We start from the raw sequence: 14741 nt of genomic DNA on the forward strand, positions 1-14741 counted from the left end.
AAATAGGGAAGAATGTATGATGTATCTTTCACATCACCCAATATTCAGGAGAACAGCCCTGTGGTCAGTACCATAAAGACATACAACTAACCAAAAGGTAATTTCTATCTATTAAAAACATTAACTGTGTCAATCTCTTTTCTTTAAGTAGCTGCATCTTGTAAGATTTCCTCTACATTAAACCTACAGTCAATCATTTGTAATAAGGCATACACAATATACCATTAAGCAATAACACGACCAGCAAACTCTTTTGCCTTAAGATTTTTTTTTAATTCCCTCAAATTTGATCCTAATTTAGAAGTGTTTTTAAAAGATTTTAAAATTTGGTATTTTTCTCTTAGGCTGACAAAATCTAATTCTGATTCAGATAATTCCAAAATATTTTTGAAAAGGCTTTGTGTCACTTGTTAAAACCAAATTTTCATCTCTTTCACTGTAACTTCACATCAACTGAAATAACTAACTTTACAATCCAGGAGTTCAAAACGTAACAGATCCACTTTTAGAAACTTCTTTCACCTTCACAGATCACCTAAGATACATAAATTCCAACAGCACAAATGTTGGAATTTGTGCATTATGGGGGAGGGCTCTAATGAGCGCTGGATCTCTCTCTTTTTATACCAATGCCCATAACGTTCCCCAGCCTAGTCAATTTTAATAGTTTCCCGTCTGTTTAATTAGGATCTTTTGTTTGTGAAGTAAGATCTGGTGATACCGGTATAAAATGTACTAGTCAGTAATACACTGGGAGTTCTGATGTAATAATACAACTCATTAAGAGTGTAAAACTGGTACAGGAGCTGCACCTTGGACTAACTCAAGCAAATCTAGCTCCCAAAAGTAACAGAAGATCCTCATCACAAAGATCTATAACACGGTCTTGGAGTATACCAAGAATGGTATCGGAGCAAGGGTCCCACAAACTTTATTGACCTAAACCTGTCATTGTCTCTTAACATTCACCTGCTTAGTGGGGGAAAAGCAATCCTTGCCTGTAAGAATTTTACAAGTTTAATGTGAAATTAAAAAACAAAACAACAACAAAAAAACAAATAGAAAGAAGTCCACTTTCTTTAATGTTGTACAAAAAAGTATGAGTAGAACCAAAAGTAAATTAAACATTATCACATTTGTTTACACCACAATTGAGTTTTTCATTTTAACTTTACTATTCAAACAACAGAAAGTAGGTGGTCATTTAGGGACTGGGGAAGAGATAAAACCAAAAAAACTTTTCTAGCATGTTTATTCTACACTGTGTATAGCTGTGCTCACAGAGACGGCTTCCCTTACTTCTCTGTTGCGCAGGAATTCAGTTGTATATAAAATTGAACCTGAATTTTAAAAAGAACAATATCTTTATTAAAAACAGTATTATTTACATAGTTTCTACCTTAGTTGATAAAGAAATTTATTTGGACATTTCAACCCTCCCTTGACATTTTGGGCATTTTCTACACAGAGACACCCTTTTCTTCCACCTGTCACATCTTACACATTAAATAACAGTATCGCTGAATACTTACAATTTAAAAAACTTTTAAGAGTGTAAATTTGATTAATTATCCACTTTCCTTGAGGGAAGGAAAAGTTTTTAAACCTCATTGTATTCTGACCACTCAGCACAATTCCTGTTACCTGATAGGTAGTGTTTAAATAAATGAATAATATGACTCTTTTTACATATCCCATACTTCAACGTGTAACCCATCAGCAGACCAAAGCAGAGGAGCAAAAGATGAAGTCTGATTTCTGTGCCAAAATAGAAAGACCAATTTCATACTAAACAGGCTTTCATAGAAGGCCAAAATCACTACTGAAATTGTTTTTAAACTAACATTTATTAAGCACTTACCAGGTGCCTGGCATTATTCTAAGCACTTTATATGTGTTATTTCATTTGGTCCTAACAGTTCTATGAAGCTGGGACTACCATCCCCATTTACAGATAAAGAAACAGGTATAATAATTTGTCAAAGGTCACACTGCCAGGAGGCAATGAAGATGGAATTCAAATCCAAACCCTGGCTGTAGAATCCATATTATTAACCACTATGTTTTTCTGATTGACTCAAGGACCTCAACCAGTACAAGTCAATTTAAAAAACAAAACAACACACATTTCTCATCACTCTATCTGCCTTAAAAAAAAAAAAAAAAAAAATCAAATTCCATGTAAAAATTCAGGACTTAATCCCACATGCCTCAACTTGGGCCTGAATAGATTTCCAAATGGAAAGAGAATATGTATTACACCTAGAGATTCAATTCTCCACGTTTTTATATATGTAACTCCTATCATATTTATTATCCTCATATTTATTATACATTGCTGACTACTATTTTACCATCTCTTCTTTGAGTGAAGACTTCAAACTTAACTGTAGAGAATACCAGATTTGGGGAAGAAGAGATGCACAAATACCAGAATGTCATGCTGCAACTTAGGGTCTGAGGACACAGTCATATTTAATCTTTGGCTTAATCTGCACAAGGCCTAAGGATCCATCTACTGTCTTAGTTTCCTTGAAGACCAAAATTTACGAACCGTCCCTCCTCAAGTGGCTTGGATTATTTTTAAATCTGGCAGTTTAGACTTATCAACCACAAAACATCCAATTTTCCATACCTGCTCAAAAGCTGGGGGAGACTAGAAATGATGGGTCCATATCCAGGTGCATTGTCATACAGTTCAAAAAGTGGTGCAGCTACCAGCTTGTAATTTTTAGGGACTGCAAACAAGGCTAAAATAAGATAAAACAGTATTCATTTTCTATATTTTCTTATATAATCACTGCTTCTACTTCACTAGTAAAGTAATAACCAATTTTACATTTGAGAAACTTTTGAGGAAAAAGATAACTCTCATTAACACACTTTGGTTGTGTCTTTTAAGCGAAGTTCATAGTCACAGCTTTGAAACTGACTCTCTAAAGAGATCTATGCTGTTAACAACCAAGAGCACCTTATGAGTGCTGGCCCTGGGAGAAGGGGGAGAAGACCCCTGAGCTTCTAATTTACTTTGAATTCCATTTTAAAAGTAACAAAAAATGGAGCAATTATTTGTTAATATGCACAACAGAGCTAAAGACTATATTAAAAAAAATCAATTCATCTGTCTCCTAAAATTTTCAGTTTATCACAATGTGAAAATCAATACAAGCAGCTAAACAGTTATTAAAAATACTTTAATCTGGTATTCTAGGCTCTAGTTACTTACTTTTCCCTGTAACATGACTGGCAGATCCAAGAAAAACTAGGTAATTCTGTATAAAAATGGTATGTGCTTTTAGTTTAATGATAAATCCCCAAATTCAAGGAACTTGGGAAAAACACAAATACAAGTATCCTTGAAATTACACTGTAAAAGTTTTTAGATGGCTGCCTTCAAAAACAAAATAACTTACCCTTCTCTTGAAGCTGAACCAAAAACAACTTCTTATGTTCCTTAGGTTTTGTAATATGTGCAGGAATATATGGATACTAAAATAACAAGAAAATAATTTGTAGTTGCCAAGACATCCCTGATACCTCCCATGCCTCCACTGACCAACTTCTCCTGTTTCAGACATTAAGCTCAAATATCAGCCCTCTGAGACCAAGTTCCTCATAACCCCAACACAATATTAACATGTATACCATGGCTTCATTTATTTCTTACATGTTTACTCCCCAATATACTGTAAACTGCTTGGAGAAGAAGAATCCTTTCTAGTCTTCCCTTTACCAGGATCTGGTACCTAACAGATGTACTAATAAATAAATGCTTTAATAAATATAAAATATCAAGTAGTAAACCATTCAACTGTTCAAGACAATTAAATGTGTACACATAGGATTTATTGCTTGAGAAGTTTAAACTCAATGAAGTCTGATACTGATGTTTTTAATAAAAGTTGTCTTTTAAAAATACATCATTACTAAGTTAAATTTTCTAGAATCTTGATGTGGACATGTTTACTATATTAAAAGTTTAAATACAGCCCGTGAGGTATTTAACAGGACATTCCTCCCCACAACAACCACACATGCATATGGGACACATGCTGCAGGAACACCAGGTGAGCCGTCTTTGTCAGCTGGACAAAGTCAAACTGCTTGTGAAAAATGAGAAAATATTTTGAAGAATTTAAAGGGATGAAAAGAAATCAGAGAGAGAAGGTTGCTACCTGAGAAAGAAGAATTTTAACACAGAGAATTTTTTAAGTCTAAGATAGAGATTTCTTTTTGTTCTACTGTGTGCGTGTAATGAAAACCTCTCCTACATCTCCCCATAATACATTCAGAAGAATCTACTTTTCTTTTGGAGTATTTGAGGGCAGGGGAATTAAAAAGTGCTGAAAATAGGCATAATGCGAAAGGAGGATAAAAACAGTGGCTGCCAAAAGGAAGTATTATCACCCCCATTTTATGTAAGGAACTTGTGCAGAGAGGCTAAGTATCTTTCCCATGACGATACAGCTAAGCAGCGATGCCAGGATTCAATTGAATTTATCCAACTCTCATCTAACTATAAAAGCCTATGTTATTTCCCACTATGCTGTCCCAGTGGCACCCAACCAGTACTCTGGCTAGAATAATTATGTACCAGAGCCATCCCTAGGGTATAATGAATCAAGACAGTTATCCTAGACTTTGGAGGTACCCTACACTATCATGAAAACCAGGCACATTGGCAGCAACAGAGACAAAGAAGTGAGAAGAGCCTGAACAGCACAGTGAGACCTGTGGTTCACATACAACAAAAGTTCCCAAACCATGGCCAAACCAGTGACCAGCATTACCCCAGTTTTCTTCTACTCAACGCTATATGTTCCTTTTCGTTTAAGCCTTTGTTTTCCATTCCTCATCTTGGTGTTTAAGCCAACTGCACTTTATACAAAAAGACCAGGGACATGGTGTGATGCTCTTTTCCCACTGACACCTAACCAATACCCTAAATTTACTAAATAAACACACAATCCTTATGTCATATCTTATACTAACAGAGCCAAGCTTAGGGCTCAGTGAATTAAGAGAACTGTCCTAGAACCGTGGTAGGGGAGGTGAATGAGGGTATTCAGAAAAGTAGCCTGGAAAATGGTATTATTACTGAGCATTTTCCAGTTAGATCAAGGAATGTTCAAGAAACCAAAAAAAAGTTTATAATAATTGTTCTATTTATCTTTGGACCAGGAACTTCACTACCTCCAGATGAAATTATACTTTCCTAACGCCAAGACAATTCTCAGGTAGTGAGCATGAGCACCAGCTTCCACAGCACATTCTCTTCCTATCCTGCAGCTACACCAGAGTCAGAAGACAACAAACAGAACAGTCTTCTGCTTGGCTAATATTTTGAGCAATTCTTGACCTGGAACATCTTATCATGCAAAGAAGTTATCAAAGGCATAGAGCCTTGTCAGAAGAATTCAGGATCCAACTTACTAAGGCTCCCGTTAGTCAAAGATAGGAAAATTTGAGCATTAGTAACATTATCAATCATTACAATGGATTAAAACACATCAAATATATTGAAACCCATTAGGTCAAACGACACTTTAAAAGGTCACCAAAAGAGATGCTTTTTGTGCTTCTCATTGGTTTCTCATCCCACGTCAAATTTCAGGGAGGCTGTGCTTTAAACTGTCAAAAAGCTCCCTTGCTTGCTTCCAACATCACACTCTTGCTTTTCAGCCTCAAAGCATTTCCAAAGCCCTGGAAATTCTCTCAACCAGTGATAGGTCTCAACATGAAAGTGCAAGGGAGTTATTACAACCCTCATCCAATGGGGGATGGAAGTCCCTGGCCTTCCATCCTTCCAACAGACAATTCTGAGGTGCATCCCTCATGGTCCTTAGCAGGATCAATCCAGCTACCCACAGCTGTAATAAGATCAATTATGTACCATTTTTTAAAAAAACAAACAAACAAACATCTGTTGCTTCTGGTCTCCCTTTCCCTGCACTCTGCTGCTTCCTGGGATCACATCCTAAACAAACTACCTGCACCCAAGTCTTTGTCTTACTCTCTTTTTGAATAAAGTCATGACTTTGGAGGATGCTAAGAAATTAACTCATTCTTCTGCACACTGGTAAGTAGAGGAAAAGAAACATCTGTTTTTTCCTACACAAACTATACCTCAGGGTAACAAATAATTGGTAAGTTTTTCTTTACATAAGGAACACAATCCTGATGAATTAATAGATTTAGAAAACTATTACCCATGAGCTACTAACATTATGAAAAGAAACAACCAGACATTAGAAAATTCCTGATGGAAGTAAACAATACCACCTGTGTTAGCCAGGCTCCAAGATCACCCTCAATGATCCCTGTCTCATGGTATCTCCTCCCACAATGTACTATGTTGGTCTGTGTGACCAATAGCATACAGCAGAAGTGATGGTATGTCACTGCGAAGATTAGGTTATAACAGACTGGGACGCCAGCTGTCTTACTAGGAGTTGCACTATGGAGATGCTCTCACAACAACTGAGGGAGGCCTTCGGTCAGCAGCCAACAAGGAACTGAAGCCTTCAGTCCAACAGCCCAGGAGGAACTGAGAGGTATGCTAACAAATAAATGTGTGAGCTTGGGATCAGATAATTCAGCCTCAGTCCAGCCTTGAGATAATGCAATACTGGCCAAGAACTTGACCATAATTTAGCTGGGTGACAGAACCACCCAGCTAAGCAGCTCCCAGATGCCTTACCCTGAGAAACTAAGATAATAAATGTCTGTTGTTTTAGGCTGCTAAGTTTTGGGAAAATACGTATACAGCAATAGATAAATAATATAGCACCTATTACAAGCCTTGTACCCCCTTCGCAAAAAACTGAACCCAAATCCAGTCTCGTGATCTAACTAACCAATTTATATAGGACACAGAGGAAAAAGCTATGTGTTCAATGATAACAGGGGAATGCAATCAGCAACGAAAACACTAAGGACTTTAAATGGCCTGTCTCCATTAGCAAATAAATTACAAGGAAAAAAAGAAAGATAGGGAGCCAACCTACAGAAGAAACTTAAGAGACTATCCTAGGGACTTCCCTGGTGGTACAGTGGTTAACAATCCACCTGCCAATGCAGGGAACACAGGTTCGAACCCTGGTCCAGGAAGATCCCACATGCTGCAGAGCAACTAAGCCTGTGCGCCACAACTACTGAAGCTGGTGCACCCTGGAGCCCGTGAGCCACAACTACCGTGTGCTGCAACTACTGAAGCCCACGCGCCTAGAGCCCATGCTCCACAACAAGAGAAGCCACCGCAACGAGAAGCCCACGCACCACGATGAAGACCCAACGCAGCCAAAAATAAATAAATAAATAAATAAATATTTAAAAAAGAGACTATCCTAATTCAAACAAATTATAAAAATAAAATTTGAAACTATCAGGGATATGTGAACAGTGACTACACATTTAATGATATTATGAAATTATTTATTTTTAGCATGATAATGGTAGTACTGTGGTTATGTTTTTAAAAAGATCCTTACTTTTTAGAGATGCACATTAAAATATTTACAACTGAAATTACATCTAGGATTTGCTTCAAAATAACCCAAGATGAGGGCAGCAGGAATGGAGCAGTCAGGGGAGGGATAGGGTTGGTGAAGTTTGACCATGAGTTGCTAACTGCTGAGGGTGGATGATAGGTAATGAGGTTTGTTTACTTTTACTATTCTATTTTTGTATATATTTGAAATTTTCCTTTAAAAGAAAAAATGCTTGGCTTTTTAAATTTAAATTAAGTAGGGAAGAAAGGAAATTTCAAGTCAAATTCTACTATGATCTTTTTAAATGGCTGGAATTAATCAGCTTCCTACTTCCCCAAATGCCCAGCAAATGTAACGGAACACTAACCTGAGGAGGTTCAAAATTTGGTCTCCACCAGTTACCAATGCAGTCATCAATAACCCAGTCTTGCAGGACTCCATCTTGACGACCCAGTATCTGTCAAAAAGAAATGATAGAGCCAGTAAACAACTAAATATACATAGCCATGAATATCCTTCTTCAGTGAAGAAAATATCTTTGGCAGCACTCCTAATGGAGACTAATGGCTAATATGCCTCCCACATGGATTTCCTTTTGTAATTTGTTTATTATTTATTATCTGTGTCACTCTGCCCAAGACACACTATTAGTTCAAAATTAGCAGTCTAGCATCAACATAACCATGGAGGACCAACACATCTGGTCTCTGCCCTTGCTATGCATGGAAAACCAAAGGTGATCAATTACCTACACCAGCCAATAGCATAGTTTTTTCTAGAATCAACTGTAGCTTTTGTAAATCACCCATCTAACCAACCTATAGAAATAAGTGTGCAAAATTCACAATTTTCATTTCTATAAATATGTATAACATAAGATTAAGGTTATTATTTTTTTTTTTTTTTGGTTTTATTTTATTTTTTTTTTAATTTTTAATGCCTTCACAGTTCACATTGACATGCAGTTCCACCATTTAATTAATTAATTAATTTATTTATTTATTTGGCTGTGTTGGGTCTTCATTTCTGTGCGAGGGCTTTCTCTAGTTGTGGCGAGCGGGGGCCACTCTTCATCGCGGTGCGCAGGTCCCTCACTATCGCGGCCTCTCTTGTTGTGGAACACAAGCTCCAGATGCGCAGGCTCAGTAGTTGTGGCTCACGGGCCTAGTTGCTCCGTGGCATGTGGGATCTTCCCAGACCAGGGCTCGAACCTGTGTCCCCTGCATTGGCAGGCAGATTCTCAACCACTGCGCCACCAGGGAAGCCAGATTAAGGTTATTTTAATCAAAGCTATATTCTATATATTTTAATTGGTCAAAAATTCGTTAATGAGAAAGAACAGTTCCCTGTCCCACTTCACCATTCCCACTGGCTATAACTTTCAACTCTTAGCTGTTTTCCCCCAATATTTGCCTCTATTTTTAAAAGCATTCTTGTTTTTAAATAGACAGTTTATCTCAGTTTTACATTTACGGAAAAGTTGAAAAGATGGTAGAGACTTCCCATATATCCCATACCCGGTTTTCCCTACTTTTAACATCTTACATAAGGACAGCACATTTGCCACAACTGATGAACCAATACTGATACCTCCTTATTAACTGAAGTCTGTATTTTAATTAGATGACCTTAGTTTTTATCTAATGTCCTTTTTTCAGTTCCAGAATCCCATCTAGGATATCACATTATATTTGCATTTCTCCTCAGGCTCCTCTAGACTGTGACAGTTTCTCAAATTTTCCTTATTTTTTATAACCTTGACAGTTGTGAGGAGTACTAGTTAGGTATTTTGTAGAATGTCCCTCCATTAAACTGGTAGAAGTCTATAAGTCTCCCTATTCAGGATGTAAACTTTCATGTATTCCCCCTACCTCCTCAACTTTTTCATTGTTTAGTGTTTTCTGATTCAATCTCTACAGAGAATTAATCAGCAGCCAGTCTTTGCCTAAATGTACAGAGTGGGGAAGATGATCTAGGTATATAAATAATCCTATACAGACTGCCAGTCAATTCAGTTTTCAGTCCATACATGCCCCCTATTTCACTGGCACTAGGCACCCCCAATTCCTTGGCCTTTCTGGTGTTCTACAGTGCTGGGTCCTGGACTTGCCCTTCTGCTGGGCTGAGGTTCTGGCTAAGTCAGTTATGATTTGCTCATCTGCCTTCTAGTTTCTAACAGTTTTTTCTTGCTGCTATCTCATTTTGCACTCCCTCAATCCTACTGGATTTTTATCTTTCTATAACCCCTTTACTACTTGTCGGTAGAGTTCTGAGAAAAAGCTGAGGTAAGCAGGTAGGTTCAATCTACCATATGTAAATGAAAGTCCAAATGCAGCACAATATTTAAGAGTTGTAATGCATTTAAAAAATACGAAAAAGACAAACCAATAGGTCAAAGTGGTAGAATTACAGATGATTTTAGTTTTGTCTCTCCTACTTTCTGTATCTGCCAAGGCTGTTGTACAGATATGTATTAGTTTTGTAACTAAGCGGGTGGGGGGAATTGCATGCTAAAAAAGAAAAATATTTAATAATGAAAACAGCTTACAATCTCAAAAACCTCCAGCATCTATATGCATTTGGCCCCAAGTCTTTAGAGGCGGACATTAGAACAACTTCTAAGAAGTAGCACAACTTGGGCAAAGCCTAAAAGATATGGGCAAAAATGAAAACAGGTATATAACAGAAATCATTCCCTTGTCAAAATTCTATTGACACCTCCTCTGGAATAAAACTATCTGCATTCAAATCTCCAGCTTCAAGACACACTAGTTGTATAACATCAAGCAAGTTACTTGAACTCTCTGTGCTCTAATTTCCTTATCGGTAAAACAGGATTAATAATAGTACCCACTTCCTAGTGCTGTTATGATGAGTAAAGGAATTATCGCATGTAAAGCACGTAAAGTGCTTAGCAGCCAGTACTCAGTAAATGTTGTTTTATTAACCATTATTGCTGTATCTACAATATTAATGTAAAATAACGTTAAGATAAAGTAAGTATAAGTTCAACTTGCAGAAAATAAACATTGTACTAACACTCTCAGGTTTAAGTTTTATTTATTGAAAACTAAATAGTTAAAACTCATCCTTTTCAAGACAAAAAACCTGATTATGCATTAAGCTGATGGTATTTAAATGAGCATTAATGAAACCGTCAAAGTGGTTAAATAGAAAAATACCTCTGTCATTAAGCGTTTTAGTCCTTCAACTTCATCTTCTCCTGGGTTAAGCTCACCACCAGGTCTGTATAAAGGTTAAGAATTTCAGCTTTCAACTTAATACAATTTTGGGATAACAGGAAGAACACAATAATAATTATTTCTATCAAGTAACTGCGTAACACATTTCAGTATCACATGATAAGGCAATCAAAGCAAACTAATGTCAAATGGAGGGGGAGAATGTGCTAGAAAATTGAATTCATAGTTAAGTCGCCAGACTAACAGTACACAAACCCTAGTTTTAAATAAACAAAATAGGTACCACAACATAAACATCACATAATTGCTGGAAACCAGTCCATCCCACTCTTTTCTCTCTGGACGTTATCTGGTGATAATGGAGTCGAGAAACGCCCAGAAAGCAGTGGACCCACATTCTCTAGATCTGAAGAATGGGGCATTTTTCAAAATTTCCAAACTAGGTATTTGAGAACTCTCCTTTTGGTACAATCTGGTCAAATAGTTGTGGACTAAACACGTATTGAGAGATTTATGAGCTTAAATGAGAAAACTAAACAATTATCTATAAAAATGTAACCCATTTTAAGAATAGGAAACACTATTCATCCTAAGCAGGAAATAATATCAATTGTTCTTAGTAATGCTACAAAGACACCTAGAAATTGAACTTAGACTCATTTGTTTCATAGGGCTCCTATCAAGCTCAGTCACTAACATCAACAATACACAGAAACATGCAGATTTGTACTTAGGCAATAAATGAGCACTGCACTGGAGAAAAAAATGTTTTTGAGTTTCTCTTTCTAAACACTCCATTAACAGCAGTGTTTGTTGAGATAAATGACTAAAAGCTAAAACGGTATTCCAAAGCTGCGGAGAACAGCAATCCTATTAAAAGTTGTTAATTTCCAATGACACTTACAGTTTAAAGAAAGTTGTTCCCAGCTGTAGCAGTAATACATGGGGTAGCCGGTGCTCATGGACAATCAAAACCCCTTCTACAGTCCTCCTCATGCCAATTTTATCAAATTCCTCCCTCATGCGCTGAAATCTGGCTGCAACGGAGCTGTCCTTCTCATAGAGGGGCTCTTTTGTACCAAAAGTGTAATTGGTAAGAGGGTACCTGTGATCCAAAGACAAACATCAAAGAACTGTAGAACATTAATTTACCAGGACAGATACCAATCACATATAAGGAAACCATGGTAAAAAGTTTATATATTACACTCAGAGACAATAGGATATGTCCAAAGTTAAACAACTAGTTAATAAGACAGCGGAGACCAGAATCTAGCTCTTTGGACTCTAAGGCCAGAGTTTTCATTAGATCAAGCTGCTACTTCATACTTGAACTTTCAAGCACAGATGACAGTATCCTTAAAGCCCTTAAATGCTTAGAGGAGTGGGTATCTGAATAACTGGTAATCCTCTGGTTTTAGATCATGGATGCTACACTAACACTGCCAACCTGGCTAATGTGCCCTAGAGTTCCTCTACTAATCTAATCATAAATTCTATTAATTATGGGTGCTAATGGCTAATCTCTCTTTTTCTACAAGCTGAGCCACCACTTTCCATCATCTCCCCAGTTATTTTCTATTTCTCCCAGTCAACTATCTTCAGACTTTTCTCATACCTTTCTTCTTCAGATGAACTTTTCTTTCCCTTCTAAGCCTTTTAACCTTCTGCATTTATTCTATTCAGTATCCTTATTCTTCCTTTCCCCTCATTTGAATCTTCTGCCCACTAGATGTAATCTGAATATTCTCTCCTCCTTTATCAAGAATTCAAAATACGACTTATATTGAAGACAGTTTTCTTCTTGCCTAGTAAGATTTTTTCCTTAAAAATAGTTTAAAAACTCATATTTATATTTCATCACAGGTACTACCTTGTAACCCCTCGATCATAAGACTTACAATAAGAAGCCTTTGGTTATAAGCCTTTGAGTAAGAATGCTTTGGCCACACTTGTCTGTCCCCAATGCATTTAGTCTACCAAAACACCTTGCATTAGAAATCAACAACAGCGTAACTAATCCACTTAGTTATTCTTGAAAGGGGAACAAACCAAGGTTGCCAAAACTTTAAAAATTACTTTAATCCCAGAAGCCAAATTCTAGGCATAAGTGAAGCAGCTCTAAAATAACTAAAATGAACTATTTCCAAGATGCTTTAAAGATTTTAAGAATCTCCCCAGCAGACTCAATGCTAAATCTAACTCTTCATCACTAGCAGCAGCAATCCCATACAGCACTGTGTGCCCTGCAATTAAAAAGAAAATGCTTTATATATATTAACATTTAGTTCTCACAACCTGAGTTACAAAGAATTGAAGACAGCTATAACACACCTCTACTGTAAAAGCCAGCTCTCCCATCACGAGATGCCATCAAGATGAAATGTAAGAATTTTCAGCTGTGAAATGAGAGTGCCAGCCCAGACACATCTGTAGTATTCCCATCATACTGTGAGCTTTGTAAATCAGGGACTACACCTTGCTTCCTCACCACTGTATACCCAGCATTATTCCCGGTGCCGGCTACAAAGTAAGCATTCATGCAATATCTCATACAATACTTCCTAATAAAATATATTGGAGAAGAGAGAACTTGTTTTCAATTCAGACCATTACTCACCCACGTGAACTGAGTTCACAACACAATCATTTCTGAATACTGTTTTTATATAGGAGAGGAAAAGTACTGCAAATCCATTAACCCATAACTTTAATGGAGCAAAAATTAAAACATTTTCACCGTTAGTTCCATATAATGGCTTGATGCAAACTGATCCAATAATCAAGGTAAATCAAGGGAAAATTGTGAGTCCTAGTTCTAATTACCAGTGAAAGTAATCCAGAAGCTGTGCTTTCACATTTTTTAGAAGAAGATTTAGCCTTTCCCATTTCACGGGAATATTATGAGGATTTTTCTAAAGACATCATAGAAAATTAAAATGCTATTATGTTAGTGTAATAGCTAAAGATATTAACTTGTATACTATCTACTAGTTCCAGATTTCATAAACCCAACGTTTTTATTACCTAAATTTCCAGTACCTGTTTTGTCAAATAAAACAACAATAACCATCTTTTCAATTTCAAATCGCTTTTGAGGAAAGAAAGTTCATTTATTTGAATATAAAATAGAGAAACACCTAAAGTGTCCTACCAAAACACCAGTATCAGTAAATCCTTGCACCCTTTAAATACTGACCAGCATAAACTGGCCGTTTTCTTCCATTAGGGTCAGCACCACGGTGCCTCACAAACTTTCAGAGGTGATTAAAAAAAAAAAAAAAAAAAAAGCACACTGATAATTTCTTGAGCAAGACACAGCCCTAATGTCAATTCCCTGTCACAGCGAGGTTACTTTTGAGAGTGGCTTCGAAATGCAATGGCTTGAAGAGCTTAAACAGAAAGATGCTGAAAATAAACGCAACCCGCAATGGGATCTCTGGAGCTACATTTTGGTCCTCGCCACGGTCTGAAAGCCCAACCACAATGAAAGCCCCAGCCCCCTCCCAAGCTGGGCCCTCCTGGGCGCTTGGATGCTGTCGCTGCGGCAGGGAAGACACGTGAATGCATAGGGGGAAGCCAGATAGCCCTGAGCAGACGAATAAAATGTGTATTCAGGAGCTGAAACGCAATAAAGCAACAGAGGAAAAACACTAAACCTGCGCATTATAGCTAGATCTCGAAAGCTTACTATTAGAGCAAAGCGAAAACTGCAAAAGCGATGCTACATTATACCACTCATGCCAAATAAAAACACACAAAACGATACCATACACGCGATGCTGAAGGAGAAACACCACGGTTTGCGGCCGCTTATCTCCGGAGAGGTGAGGAAAAAATGAGTTCACAGCAAACGGGGTTTTCCTACAATGACTGAATGCAGGGGCATGGGAACAAGCCATCTTTCCAGAAAAGGGAAAACCCTCTCAACTAGGACTCTAGCCCCGTGGTGCTGGAGGTCGAAGAAGCGGAGTCCCCCGAGGGCGCGCCAGAAGGAGAGGACTGGAGTCTTTAGGGGCGCTCACGACGAAAGGAATGCCGACAGGAC

General features: G+C 37.4%; 1 protein-coding gene across 1 annotated transcript; it reads right to left on the reverse strand.

The window, feature by feature from the left end:
- Positions 1-1065: 1065 nt before the first annotated feature.
- NUDT21 (nudix hydrolase 21) lies at positions 1066-14582 on the reverse strand (the record flags this gene model as incomplete). The annotated part of the gene is made up of 8 exons (XM_079724055.1): positions 1066-1340; positions 2636-2750; positions 3414-3489; positions 7858-7947; positions 10673-10736; positions 11598-11798; positions 14357-14475; positions 14562-14582. 8 exons carry the CDS (start codon positions 14580-14582, stop codon positions 1319-1321), a joined length of 708 nt encoding a protein of 235 aa, XP_079580181.1. The 3' UTR covers positions 1066-1318.
- Positions 14583-14741: the final 159 nt, after the last annotated feature.

Source organism: Hyperoodon ampullatus, assembly GCF_949752795.1.
Source record: "Hyperoodon ampullatus genome assembly, chromosome: 18".
Lineage (NCBI taxonomy): Eukaryota > Metazoa > Chordata > Mammalia > Artiodactyla > Ziphiidae > Hyperoodon > Hyperoodon ampullatus.